Source organism: Balaenoptera musculus, chromosome 4 (assembly GCF_009873245.2).
Source record: "Balaenoptera musculus isolate JJ_BM4_2016_0621 chromosome 4, mBalMus1.pri.v3, whole genome shotgun sequence".
NCBI classification, from domain to species: Eukaryota; Metazoa; Chordata; class Mammalia; order Artiodactyla; family Balaenopteridae; genus Balaenoptera; species Balaenoptera musculus.
The window spans coordinates 130449848-130464809 of NC_045788.1; the positions used below are offsets into that span (position 1 = coordinate 130449848).

Here is a 14962-nt window from a genome sequence, read left to right on the forward strand (position 1 = left end):
TATCAAGTGGACAGAGCCCTCTCATTAATTAAAAATACCATAAATTTACTATAATAAACTAATGAATGTTAACAAAAGTCTTATTTACAGCACCTGAAAAAACATATTTACTAGGAGTTAAAGCAACTATTTTCTCACATTCTGGAAGACACGTGAACAAAAAACAAGTTAAACACTGTGCTGTCCAGGAACATCTTGAAACAACTAGTATAAAAAAATTTATCTATCTATCTATCTATCTATCTATCTATCTATCTATCTATCTATCTACCATCTATATCTACCTATTTTCCTATCTATCTGTCTTTGGAACATTTCTGTAAGAAGTGATAGATGGTAGATAGAGAGACATTTTTAGCAAGAAATCCCAATCCTAATATTGATTGTGCTTAACCAAACTTACTGGAAGATAAATAATACCAGGTGCTCCAGAGCGGACACAAGCATCAGAAATTACCAGATTCATAGATCAGAGGTCTAAAGAGACTGGACAATAAGCCTATTGGTTGAACACTGCTATGTACGTAGTCAATGATTGCAACAACAGGAGTCATAGACCAAAGGAACACCACAACCAGACATATACTTGAAGAGCTAGCAGACAAAGAAGAGGTAGGTGAGGCAGTGGCAGCTGTTAACCTTGGGCAACTTGGGCATCGGGTGTAGGTTGGTGGGTGGCCTGTACTGGACACACAGGAAGCAGCAGGAGCAAAGTCAGTTTCTGCAGGTCTAGAAACATGGCAGTCAGCGGAAAGCTATCAAGAGATTTCACAGTTGCTGGGCCCGCATTTGGCTGGTTGGCAGCTGGTTGGCTCACCACAGGGCTCTGGGCAGTAGTCCAGGAGCCAGGTTGACAGCTACTGATTAAGCAGAGGGCACCTCCACAGATCACTCTTCCAGAGCAGAGAACAACAGATAAGAAAAAAGGAGTACAGCAATGACTTCCAAAAGAGCAGTGTTATCATTTCCAGAGTGGCAGTTATTGAAAGACATGAAGTTAACAGACTGAGTTTCAGAAGAGTTATAGAAATTTCCTCAAATGTGATTGTCTCCTTCTAAGTAAATTTTCTATGTACCCCTACTGCTTTCCAGGAGTTCCATATACATACTTATTTCTTGTCTTGCTCCGATTTTTTACTTGATAGCATTTTATTAGTAGTTGTTCAGATGTCAGTGAAAATACCCTCTAACCTCCTCATAAAGTTTTACTTGTATTTTCAAACACTCCTGTCCCAGATATTACCCTCATTCTGATTACTTCCAGCAAAGTGTGAGGGTTATAAATAGCTGACGTGTAATTCGTTCTCCAGGATATGGTGGAAGAAGGGAGGGAGAGCATAGTAAGTGTTCTTATCCATAAACTGTGGGTACAAACAACAAAGAATAGGCTAGTGGCTCCCGAAACAAGAATGACTTCTCATCCTTGAAGTTTTCACAATTCTGGTTGTCAGCAAAATGAGAAAAATATACACAATGTGGGGGCTTCCCTGGTGGCTCAGTGGTTGAGAATCTGCCTGCCAGTACAGGGGACACCGGTTCAGGCCCTGGTCTGGGAGGATCCCACATGCCGCGGAGCAGCTGGGCCCGTGATCCACAATTGCTGAGCCTGCGCGTCCGGAGCCTGTGCTCCGCAACAAGAGAGGCCGTGATAGTGAGAGGCCCACGCACTGCGATGAAGAGTGGCCCCTGCTCGCCACAACTAGAGAAAGCCCTCGCACAGAAACGAAGACCCAACACAGCCATAAATAAATAAATAAATAATTTAAAAAATATATATATAAATATACACAATGTGATGGGATTTTGTAAATTAAACTTTCTAAAATAAACTGTTGCACTTATTCTAAAATTATATCCAGATTATATCCACATGTAAATCCCCCCATTTAAAAAATCTGGCATGTAAAATTCAAATTAATTGGAATACTCACTGCCTGAGGTAAAGATTTTTCCAAAACCCTGAAAGATTTTGCAAATATTTTCATAGATCCCCATGACAACTGGTGAATTCGCGAAGATTTGTTTGGAGGCTGCTCATCTTTCTGCTTTACTCCTGTTTAGCTTATTATTTCATAAAAATATTCTAACTTACATCACACTATATAATTTTTTAAATAAATTTATTTATTTTATTTATTTATTTTTAGCTGTGTTGGGTCTTCGTTGCTGTGTGCGGGCTTTCTCTAGTTGTGGTGAGCAGGGGCTTCTCTTCATTGCGGTGCACGGGTTTCTCATTACAGTGGCTTCTCTTGTTGCAGAGCACGGGCTCTAGGTGCGCGGGCTCAGTAGTTGTGGCTCGCGGGCTCTAGAGCTCAGGTTCAGTAGCTGTGGCGCAAGGGCTTAGTTGCTCCGCGGCATGTGGGATCTTCCCGGACAAGGACTTGAACCAGTGTCCCCTGCATTGGCAGGTGGATTCTTAACCACTGCACCACCAGGGAAGTCCCCACACTATATTTTAAAGGCTTTTGATACATGTTTCCAAATTCACACTTCTAATGAGTATCTGATTCACCAAAACCTCAGTACCTTTGGAATTGCTACCATTATTTATTTTTGCCAATTTGATATGCGAAATAACATTTTATTATTAATCTAATATGCATTTTTAGATGACTGGTGAGATTTCCTATTTTGGTATATTTAATTATTTGTTCACCTTCCTAGTTTTTCGATCTTGATTGTTAATTTTACTATCATTTGTTAAGCATATTTCATAACATGAGATCTTATTCTAAGAACCCAGAAAAACATAAGCATCTAGAAAGGATAGTTTAGATTGTTTATTGCCAAACAAAACTTTGCTTTGAAAATATGGTGAGCTTTTAGGGAAAAAAATAAAGCAGATTCTTGGACTTATCAGTTAGAGGCTTATATTCAGAGAGTTGTAATTGGACCCAAGAACCTGATTTACCTTGCAGATGTCTCTACAAAGCCTGGTCAGGGATCCACTGGACAAGAAAATCCCCTAGGCATCCACCAATTCTCAAAGTCACTGATTAGCTGTGCTTACATAAAATAAAAACAATCTCTTTGCATTCCAGAGGTTCTTAAGACAGAAACTCTTTTCCATTGAAAAGCGTCCATTGCCAGTGAAAGCTTTCATGCAACTTTCGGCAAATTTTATCTTTTTCGGAAAATACTCCCCAACACCAAACACATATCAAATTTCTTTGACATTTGGTGGATAGTTTGCAGAGTAACACATCAGATTTAAGCTTTATTTGAGTTTTGCTTCCAGATGCCAAAGCATTCATGTGGTAACTAAACTTCCTGTTTAGACAGAGAAGATTCAGTAGTAAAGGCACCCAAGCAAATAAATTGTGGTCAGCACCTAGAATAGTGTCCTTCATATAATAACAACTCAAAGATATTTATTGAATACATGATGTTGAATGAATGCATTTGGAGATACAATTTGAAGCAAAGATATGAAGTTGTATTTCATCAACATAGTTTCAGATTCTATCTCTGGGCAACCTTTTTTTTCCCTTTCAAGCCCCCCCATCTTTGTCTTTCTTCTTTTCCACCCACTCCCCACACCACTAGAAAGAAAACAGAAACGCTGTGTGTACTGCACTGCTTCAACCTAATAATAAATAAAGTAAGAGAGACTAGGGTTTTCTACAAGAAACAAGACATCAAGTATGCTTTAAAATATAGCAGTCTTTTCACCCTGCAATTGAGAAAGTTCTGTAATCAATTCATAAATTTGTATTATAGATATATCTTGCAGGCCATCATCACCTCCAGAGATGCAGCTCATGCTGACTTGGCGATACCAGATATTTATCAACCAATAAGAATTCCATAAAGATAATGGAAAGTACGCTTCTGTTTTAATGGAGAATGAGGGCTCATCAATACAACTACTGTTAGCAAAAACAGGAACAGGCAATGTGTTATGTGTAAGCCACATAATATTTCTTTGTGTAATCTTTCTTTTCTACTGTGTAGTTAGATCTGACAATGGTCTATTTATATTCGGAAACAAAGGTGGTTTGTACTCACATACGGAATTTTAAAAAAATAGAAAGATAGAGAAGCAGCAAAATATTTTTTTTGTGTCCTCTCAATTTGCCTCTGAAACCATTGACCTTAAGTGCATAGATAAAGCTAAATTGTTCCTCTGAAGGTTCTATGCAAGATGCCTTATTAAGTAAACTCAATTTCTTTGTCATAGAAATAAAAGGATTTTAACAGTTTTCAATAAAGCTCTGGTTTGTATTCAGAAGAAAACCTAGTCTATGGTCGATTCTGCTCACTTAAATATATCCTATAGTGCAATCCTTATAACCCTTCCTTTAATTTCTAAATAATTGCCAAAAGATGCAAATATTCAAAGAATAAAATATATTATTTTGAGATTTTTTTCCCAGAGAATAGTAAGTGTCTGGATTTTAGATGAGAATATAAGACAATTGTAGAAGAAATACAAAGCTAAGACACCTGTGATCCAGTACTCACTGTGAGTTAAGAAACTTTATAGGTTCATGTCTAAAATGAGCTGATTAAAGTTGAACAAATGCTTCAAAAATGATAACTGAGACTTGTGCATATGGAAGTATGAGCTCCTATAATTTAATTTTCTATTGTTCTAAATTTTCATGTGGGCCTATTTCATAGGATCATTTGAATGTAACAGTTTCTGTTCAAAAAATACGTTACGTTTTGCTAAGTAATTTGACATACACATTGTGATAGAGCTGGTCAGCATGGCTGTAATTAAGAAAGCAAAACGTCATGTGTTCAATATCACATTCGTTCACAGGTAAATTTTTAAATGCTTGGCACTATCGTATGTTCTGCAATAAGGCATTAAATAATGATATGGTGTTATTATTAAATTCACATTTAGATGAATTTACATGGGACTTTAAGAAATTTTCTGAGTTAAGATTAAATTTTTTGAGGGACCACAGAGTTTAATGATCCTAAGATTAGCTTAAATTACTATATAAAGTTTGTTTGGATTACTTTTCTAATACTGAAAAATTCTAGCATCTGATTGACAGATCTATATACCAAATGTCCAATTTGCAGCATTGCTTCTCTGGATTCAAGTGAGGGACCTTTATCAAAGTGACATGTTTGACACTATTCTGTCTATACAGAAGTGCTGTTCTTCATCCACCCTTGTTGGAATATGAACTTGGAAGATTTTCTGTAAGTTCATCCTACAGCCTCTCACTAGCAGCATGTTTTACATGTGACAATTATGTAGGTTCCTCATGGGCAGTAAACTGTCTTCTCATGACATCCTGGAGGCCCAGATGTCACACAAAGGGCACTCACCCACTTGGAAAAAGTCACTATTTTCCACAATAGGAAAATGTTAGAGTATGCATAGGACATGGATGCTTTCACTACCCACAGGATTTTTCCTAATTAATCCTATTTTAAAAGGCCATTGCTAGATACTTCAGAGTACCAATAACCTCATGTATTTTGTAAGTAGATTTTTAGTTTTCATTTTTAGATATTTCCCAGCACAAGCTAGATAAGTAGGAGGTAAAACAACCTGCTTTCCTCTCAATGTACAACCTAAAATTTGAGAATCTATATACACAACAAAAAATAGAAAAATGATCATGTTGAATGTATTAGCAATAATGACATAAGAAATGACAAAAGAGTGCATTAAAATATGCTGAGCAATTTTCCATACAAAAAAGTAATGCACACAGTAAAAAGGAGCAGAAATATCCAAATAATTTGAGAGAAGAAAAGTCCTTGGACGTTGAAAAATGTTAAGCAAATATTTAAGCGCCGTCAGAAAAGTTACAGAATTAAGAATGTTTTCTTTTAAATATTTGTTTTGAAGCTTACAATTAGGGTTACTTTCACATCTCAGTATATACTTTTTGTGATTCGTTAACCTTCAAAAGATGAGCAAGGTGTTTGTTAAGATATTGGTTAAGTAGCTTTCTATGGAAGGTCAATAACCAAATTTGTAAGATACTGGACATTGCAAGAGAAAAATAACTACATTTCCTTACTTGGCTAGGAAGGGCACTTCCATATCTTGTACTATAATCTCAAATTTGCTATGCTTCTTGTTTTTATTGGTTTGAGAGTTACACACATTATATATTCTCTGTCACCTAATAGCTACAAAGGAGCTGTCTGAAAGTTCAAACTCTGCTGTTCTATTTTTATTCATCTGGTGAAACAAATGCATGAATAGAAGTAATAGATGATGTTAAAACATCTAGAGGAGAATACTGTTGCTCATCCCTGCATGGCTGCTGACATTTCACAAAGCAAAAATTCTTCCTGGACTTCCTGCTTCTCCTCCTCAGTGGTGTGTACCCTACAAAATCTTAGGTCAACCTAGAGTTACTCCAATGAAATATTAGATTAATGACTGATTAACAAATACTTATATTTATGGTTGCAAATTATTTTTAAAGATTGTCTTCCTGGACATGGAAGCAACCTAAATGTCCATTGAGAGATGAATGGATAAAGAAGATGTGGTACATATATACAATGGAATATTACTTAGTCATAAAAAAGAATGAAATAATGCCATTTGCAGCAACATGGATGGACCTTGAGATTGTCATACTGAGTGAAGTAAGTCAGACAAAGACAAATATATGTTATCACTTATATGTGGAATCTAAAAAAATGGTACAAATAAACTTATTTACAAAACAGAAATAGAGTCACAGATGTAGAAAACAAACTTATGGTTACCAAGGGGGAAAAGGGGAGGGATAAGTTGGGAGATTGGGATTGACATATACACACTACTATATATAAAATAGATAACTAATAATAGATAGATAGATATAGTATATATATACTATATATAAAATAGATAACTAATAATAGATAACTAATAAGGACCTACTATATAGCACAGGGAACTCTACTGTAAAGATCTGTATGGGAAAATAATCTAAGAAAAGAGGATATATATACATGTATAACTGATTCACTTTGCTGTACAGCAGAAACTAACACAACATGGTAAATCAACTATACTCCAATAAAAATTAATTTTAAAAAAAGATCGTCTTGTGAGAGAATCAGTCTTTCTTATGTAATATGAAGAACTTTGAGTCTTACTGTCTCAGCAAGATGCTATGATTCATGATAAGTATAGATGAAATATTCATCTCTAATTGGATGCCCATCTGGCTGTGCTTACCCTGTTTTTGGAAAACAACGAATGCTTGTTAAATACATTTTAAACATACCTGAGAGATTTGATGGCCCTGTTGTTGGCAAAAGTGTCTAATACATTGAATATATTGGTCAGTTCTGGTACTACTCTCAAATCACTCACTACCCTCCATTCACACCAGCCTCCTGTCCTGAATACTCTCCAAGTTTGTGCTTTTGATCTTGTTCTCCCTGCCTAGAACACACCTGCTTCAGTTTATCACAGGATGCTCTCCTAATCCTTCTAGTTACAATTCATGTGTCATTCTTTAAAAGACAAAATGCCTCTGACTTTGCTGAAAGTAGCTGCCCCCTCCATTTATAATACCATTTCACTCCCTTTATACTACCTTATACACTCTAATAGTACCATATCTTTATTAGTGTTTACTCTTATTTTCTGTTACTCCCCCAGATAATGTGTAACCTCCATAAAGGAAGGGATAGTACCTGTCTTGTTTATCACTGCATCTCCATCACCTTTTACAGAAGTTGGCATGTAATAGAAATTCCTTATTATTTACTGAACGATTATGCACACTGAAGTAACTTCAAGTGATGCAAATGTATTAATCAAATGATACACTGAAATATTGAGTTGTTAATCTGAAACAGTTATTTTATTTAAATAGATTTTTTCAATCATTTCAGGGACTATATATTAAAAAAACAAAGCAAGAGACTGGTTGAATAATTTAAATGATGAAAAGAACAATGATTAAGTAGTCATGCTACTGCATACATTTCTTTTGGATCAATTAAGCATAAGGAAAATTAAAGAGATTATCTCCACTGTTCATCCTTTCTTTATGAGGAACTGAGCTTCTGACATATATAATTTCCTTCAGCTCTCTGATGGTTTCAGGAAAACTCACTGGTTTTCAAGTTGTTCAACTTTTTCTTGTTTTAGACAGAAGGGATGACTTCGAAGCTCTTTACATGTTGGAGCTGAAACTGGAAGTCCATACATTCCTTAAGAGTCACCTACAATGGCTTCACCTTCTCTAAATTTTAAAAAATGTTCCTAAGAAAAATTATGTCTCAGTGGAGAAGAAAGAAACTACTCTCTATGTTGAGAAATGATTATTCAGAATTAAGCTTTGAGTAAAGACTCAGATTCCAAAATCTCAGCTCAAAATATCTGAACAATCTGTTAGACTAACCCTACATTTTTTCCTTATGTGTGCTGCTTTAAAGTCTAACCTAATTATTATTCAAGTGTAAATATTTAATTTTCTTCAGTCTATCTTAGGCAAGATAAGGAAAAGATGATTCTGTCTGATTTTGAATTCCAGGGACAATGCTTCATGATTGGTTATGATGGAGACCTAAAGTGCTCTCTTGATTGGAGTTCATTAAAGAAGGGCAATATATTATTTGAGTTCATGGTTTGACAGAAGGAAGGCAGTCCTCTGATATCCAGTTTAAAGATAACTATACCCAGAGGGTTAATCACAATCAACACATTGGTGCTTAGATGTTAATAAAGAATTTTTAATTTTTTGTGGAAAAAAGAGCTTAAATACCTATCCTCCACTTATTTTAGCCAGAGGAAATATATCTATGAAGCTAGAAGTCAATAAATATCAGCTAATATCAATATATTGATCTGGAATTAGTTGGCTAAAGTAAACAAAATTTTGTACTGTAATCATAATGTGGTTTACTAGAGAAACATATGCTTTGAGAAAACTTGGAAATAAATCTCAGATCAGTAATTTACAATCTGTATGATCTTGGCTAAATTAGGAATAATTATCACTACCTTGCCAGATATTAAAGTAATTAAATTAATTAAATAAGAAACATGACTCACAGCTGGCAACACTAAATTATCACATGTGGGCTAATGTATAACTATCAGCAAGTCCTATCTAGTCATGGAATATTGGATATAAAATGTCCCTTAATTATCCAGCTCTTAGAATTTTGAACTATGGGGAGATGAGAAGTGAATTTTTGTCTCCACCCACACAGAATAAAACTCCAAATGGAAAAAAAAAAATACAACATGTAGAATTTCTCATCAGTACTATCCTAAATCTAAATACCACTTTCCCTAGATTTCACTACCATCTGACCCAAAACATAATTTATTTAAACTCAAATCAACAAACCTTTACAGAAAGCCTAGTCATATATTGACCAAAAGGAACCTTCAAAGAGCTCAAATTCTGGAGAAGAGTTCAGAAATACAAATAAAACAATGAAAAATTAAGCATGACATTGATGTAAGAATAGACAAATAGTGAATAGAACAGAATAAAGAGTCTAGATATTGACACACCCATATATAGATACTTGATTTATGTACCAAGGGCATTGAACTGCAGTAGAAAATGGAGCAAGTTTTTAGGAGATGGTGCTGGATCAACTGCAATTTTGGCCCATAAGACACACACACACACAAACACACATCAATTTCACATTGATGGCATATTTAAATGTTGAAAGGAAAACAAAAACATTTTCTAAAGTTATCATACAGTATCTTCATTAATTTTCTTAATAAGGACAAAAAAGTACTAATCATAAATAAAAGACTGATAAATTGGACTAACTTAAAGTAAGGAACTTGTACCAGTCTAAAGGCATGATTAAGTGAAAAGGCAGGCAGTGATATGGGAGAAGATATTAAATATATATATCTCCAACAAAGACCTAATATATGGACTACATGAAAAACTCTTCGCATCCTAAAAACAGACAACCAACTAAAACCAAGAGCTAAGGACCTGAATATCTACTACACACACACACACACACACACACACACACACGCACACACACAAATAATATTCAAATGGCCAGAAGCATTTTAAAAATGTTCTCAACCTGATGAATCATCAGAGAAATTCAAAATAAAACCACTATTTGTTATAACTACATACCCACTAGAATGGCTAAACTTAAAAGAACTATCAATTATAAATATGGATGAGGATGTAAAGCAACTGGAATTCTTATGCTTTTGAGAGTAGAAATCAATATTGGTATAACTACAGGGCATAACTTTGTCATGGTATAAAATAAAGCTGAGCAGGCACGTTTCATACAATTTGTCGACTTTACTCCTAAATATATTACCCAATAGAAATATCTCCATTTGTATATCAAAAGATATGTACAAGAATAAAATAGTATTTTATACATTATTTCTAACAGATCCAAGCTTGAAACAGCCCTTCTGATCAGCAACAGCAGAATGAAGAAATACAGTTTGGTGTTTTAGTACCTTGAATATTATACATAAAGAAAAATAAACAGACTACTGGTATGTTTAATAGCATGGAAGAATCACACAAACACAATATTTAATAAAGAAGCCCAAGACAAATTGGTAGATACTATATAATTTCATTTTAAAGTTCAAAAACAGGCAAAACTAATATATGGGTTACAGGTCAGAATAAAGGCTACATCTGTGAAGTAATGATTTGTGTACAAATTCATATATATGTCACATTTCAACTAAAATCTCATTTAAAATTATTTTAAAAAATAATCAGTCCAACAAGATCAGCAACAGAAATATGTCTGAGATAAAAGGAAAGCTAAGTCAAGGTGTGATTTACTCATTAGGGTAAGGGGCAAGGAGAGGGCCTGGGAAAAGCTTCAAAAAATAAAGGGTACAGATGTCACAAACTCAAAATATCTAGGAGAGCCAGGCAAGTAAGGCAAAATAATGAACTAGAATGGGTTTTGAAACAGTAGCATGAACATTGTGGTAAGAGAAACCAACATTCAGCTTCCATGTCAGAAGATCCATAAGTAGAGATGGGTTCCGAGAACCAGAGGCGCATGCCTTCTTTAAAGGGAACAACCACTAGTTAACATCTAGAGAACATTGTCTTTCTCGCACACTGACAAAGTTGCTAAATATTACAGTTCCTCAAAAAGGTGAACATTCATGTCTCTGCACTTTAGTTTTATTTTATTTATTTATTTATTAAAATTCTATTTCTGTTTGCTGATAAAGCAGCACTTTTTTTGGTTTTGTTTGTTTATTTATTTATTTATTTTTGGCTATGCCCCACGGCATGTAGGATCTTAGTTCCCTGACCAGGGATTGAACCTGCACCCCCTGCATTGGAAGCACGGAGTCTTAACCACTGGACCACCAGGGAAGTCCCTTACTTTATTTTTTGAAAAATATACCCCTACACATTTTATGTTGAATGAGGAAAAAATTGTACCTTTAATACAGATATGTCCCATAGTGTGCGACTTCTGGTAAATACTGAGATAGTTCAAGTTTGTCTTATTCACCTCTGTATCTCTTGTGCCTGTCACAGGATGGCTTGGGATGTAGTAAGGAAGTAATAAAAATTTTACTGAATAAATTAACAGTTTAATAAAGTTGGGCTGTGTTTTTAAAAGTGACTATGAGTCTTCAGGATAGATAGATCAGAAGTTCATCCTGGTCTTGATGATGGCATGCAAAAGGGTGGATGCTTATAAAGAGCAGCATGTTTGGGGAACTATGTGTAAGTAGAATCATAGGAGCTTAGAATTTGCAATACTGAGAAGATGAAGCCAAAGAAGTGGGAGGGAGAAAGACAATGAAAAAAAAAAAAAAAAGAGATCATGATAAGGGGTCTGTATTTTCATTTTATAGGAATAGATCATAAGAAGCCATCAAAGACTTAAACAAGAGTGAAATATGATTCAGTTTGCAATCAGAAAGGACATTCTGGTCAAAGTATGTTCACTGGAAGAGAAAGATAAGGAGATCATTCCTAATCTTGCCTTTTCAATATAACTTCCACCAAGGGCTTTTTGGGTCACTTAAGTATGTAGGATCAGAGATATCAGAGATCTATAAATCAGCTTGAGGAATAAACCATCAGGCTATTCCCCTACTGTGAGATAAAAACATATGGTTGAGTGTACCATGTCCTAGTTACTTCTGCAGGGAGTTGAGGTTGGCCATGTGTGTGTTAAAATAATGAAAGACAAACTGAAGAACCAGATTCTTAGTTCTGACTTAAACTCATTTATTACAACCCAAACCAGATAAATTCTTCCCACACCTAAGCGACATTGAATAGCATTCTAAACCAAATAATTTTATGGCAAGGAGAGATGAAAGAAAAGACAAAAATGTGAAAGGAACAGCTTTCATTAGATCAGGCACAGGAAAATCAAGAAAAAGCAGTCACTACATACTAGGAACAAAGAAGCAAAAGTCCATGGAGTTTAAATTTTTGTCTTGGATCTTCAGCGTGATTATTAGCTGGAATAAGGAAGTTACAGGCCTCCCCAGGCAGAGCAAGATGGATGGCAAGTACTAAACACATGTGTCAGAGGCTGGCATCCACTGAAGAGAGGACGCAGAGGTCTGAGGCTGCTGGACACAATGCCAAAAGAATTATCCCAAAGGAGAGGAAGGGTAGGGTGAACAAGAAGATGATATGAAATGAGGGCAGATATGGAGTAACTGGAGACATGAAGCAAATGTGCAGAATCTCTATTGGGAAGGAGAGGAGGGCAAATCAAGTGTTTGGACAATTCTCTGTGGGCGAAAGAGAGTTACTGACACTTTTGAGTAAGAGTCATATGATGAAATTAATTTTAGGAGTATTAACTCTAAACACAGTATTCAAGCTAAAGAGAAGACACTGGAGATAGGAGTCAAGATGGCAGTAAGAAATGTATGTATTCACCAAAGGGGAACACAACCCAACTTGAGTGATGACAGGGATAATAGAAAGGGTAAATGTATAAAAAGACAATTTCAGTGGATCAAGGGAGAAAAGCATTACAGTGGGTAATGCTGTGGGGATGAGGACCACCAGGCAAGTAACCCAAGGGGCGGCATCTATAAGTGAGGAGGCTCGGGGGTTGGCAGCTGCTAGACACATAGCTCAGAGGTCTATAGCATACTGGGAAGCAGGATCCAGAGATGTAAGAAGAAGCAGGAAGAAAACGGGTGCCTTGGCAGGGTCTGGGCACATAGCAACCAGAGGAAGGGCAGCTGGAAGTTTCACAGTTGCTGGGCTCACAGTTGGCCAGCTGGCAGCTGGTAGGTTCACTGCAGGTCTCTTGGCCATTGTTCAGGAGCCAGGTATGGTCTTGACAGCTGCTGGGCAAGCAGAGAACATCCCCACCGCTCACATTCGTAGAGCAGAGGGCAATGGAGGAGGGAGGAGGAACATGACGGGCATTTCTGAGGGTTCCCAAGCTGTAGTTTCCAGAGCAGTAGTTGTGACAAGGCACAGTGAGATTTCAAGAGCAGGCAGCGGTTGATTTGAAAGAAGTGAGTGTTTCAAGTTTCTCATTCGGCTTGCTCCCTGAAATACCCACAGAAGGTGGTTGCTCTGTACAGACTCTCTTCCTCCTTGTTGCCTGAGATGGCATCAGAACTCTATTATAGCCCAGGAAGTGGTGCCTCCACCTCCCATAACACTGGGTGTTCCTTGCAATGCCTTCCATTGATTAAGTATATCTATAAAACAGTGTGACGGAATTTTCATAGTACCTCTGCTTCTTAAAGTATCCAACCTAAACAGGTATTTTAAAGGTCATTTACTTCTTCTAATTATAACCGCCACTACATAAACATTCTTAGAACTCCTGTCTTGAAATGGACTTGAAGAGTGGTAACGAACTTCTTTAAAACAATGGCAAATTATCTCTCTTTGAGGGGGAATTCTATGCTTTTTGAAAATTGCCAAAGGTAAAAAAACTTGAAAGCAATTATGTCATAAAAGAATGAAAAATCCTATAACCTATAAGATTTGGGGCAGAGAGAGTCTAAAAATAGTATACTGTAGAACATTTCAATGTGCCGAAATTTGTGCTTTGCTCTATTTTAGAATCCCGGTGGAAAATGACTCCCCACTGAAATATCTTTTTTTAAAAAGTCATGCTCATTTTATTCATTTCACTAAATAAATTGAGTCAAGTTGAAAGTTTGATTTATGTGTATTCTTAATACAAATAAATAAATTGGGCTGTTTAAATTATGGATCTTACTGCAAACAGAAGCAAATAAGTAAAACCCCTTTAAAAAAATGATACAACATGACATTTTTCATACTTATTATAGGCTTATCATTTCATGGTTACTCATGTTCCAACTGAAAACTAATGTTCTTGGTTAAAAAGAAAAAGAAATTAGAACAATGATTAAGACATAGAAATGGATTTGGTTTTGCTTTTTACATTGATTCTGATGGCAGTTTCCAAAGAGAAACATTTAAACTGCTGTACATGGACAATAGCATCAAAATAAATGTAGAGTTTTCCTAAGTATGAATACTTTGAAGGTTATTTGGGGATATATTTTCTGGTAAAAATTTGTTTAAATGATGCATGATTGTGTTTAGCCTCAACTATCCCACTGTAGTTTTCATATACCAACATATCTAGTGGCTCCAAGTGCTATTTAAAAAAAAAAAAATTAATTATCTACTGGATCTAAGTACCAATTCCCTTTAGCTAAAAATTCAACGTAAATCACAGCCCTTTCTTCTATTTTTATGTTCTGTGGATATGCTTATTAATTTTCCCTCTGTCCTGGAGTAGAATCTGTGAAATAGAAGATTAATTTCTCTGTGAGCCAATACAGGACTATTTTACTACCAGAGATAGAAATAGGAAAAGAAAATGATATAGTCTCTGAGGTTCTGGGCTAACATGTTGAAATTATCTCAGTATTTTAGGTCAGAGAACATTACCCTTTGACGATTTGTACCTGATGTGTTTGAGGAGTCCCCCCTCACTCCACTACCCACCCTGCCAGCTTTCATCACATGATACTGTTTGTACACATTGCAAGAGTCCTCTT

The 14962-nt window shown here is 35.8% G+C and overlaps 1 protein-coding gene across 1 annotated transcript; it reads right to left on the minus strand.

Annotated features, from left to right (window-relative positions):
- Positions 1-634: 634 nt before the first annotated feature.
- On the minus strand, positions 635-13383 carry LOC118894065 (keratin-associated protein 26-1; the record flags this gene model as incomplete). The annotated part of the gene is made up of 3 exons (XM_036849714.1): positions 635-893; positions 12425-12638; positions 12936-13383. Coding segments are annotated over 3 exons (921 nt in total), but the record flags the coding sequence as incomplete, so codon positions are not given.
- Positions 13384-14962: the final 1579 nt, after the last annotated feature.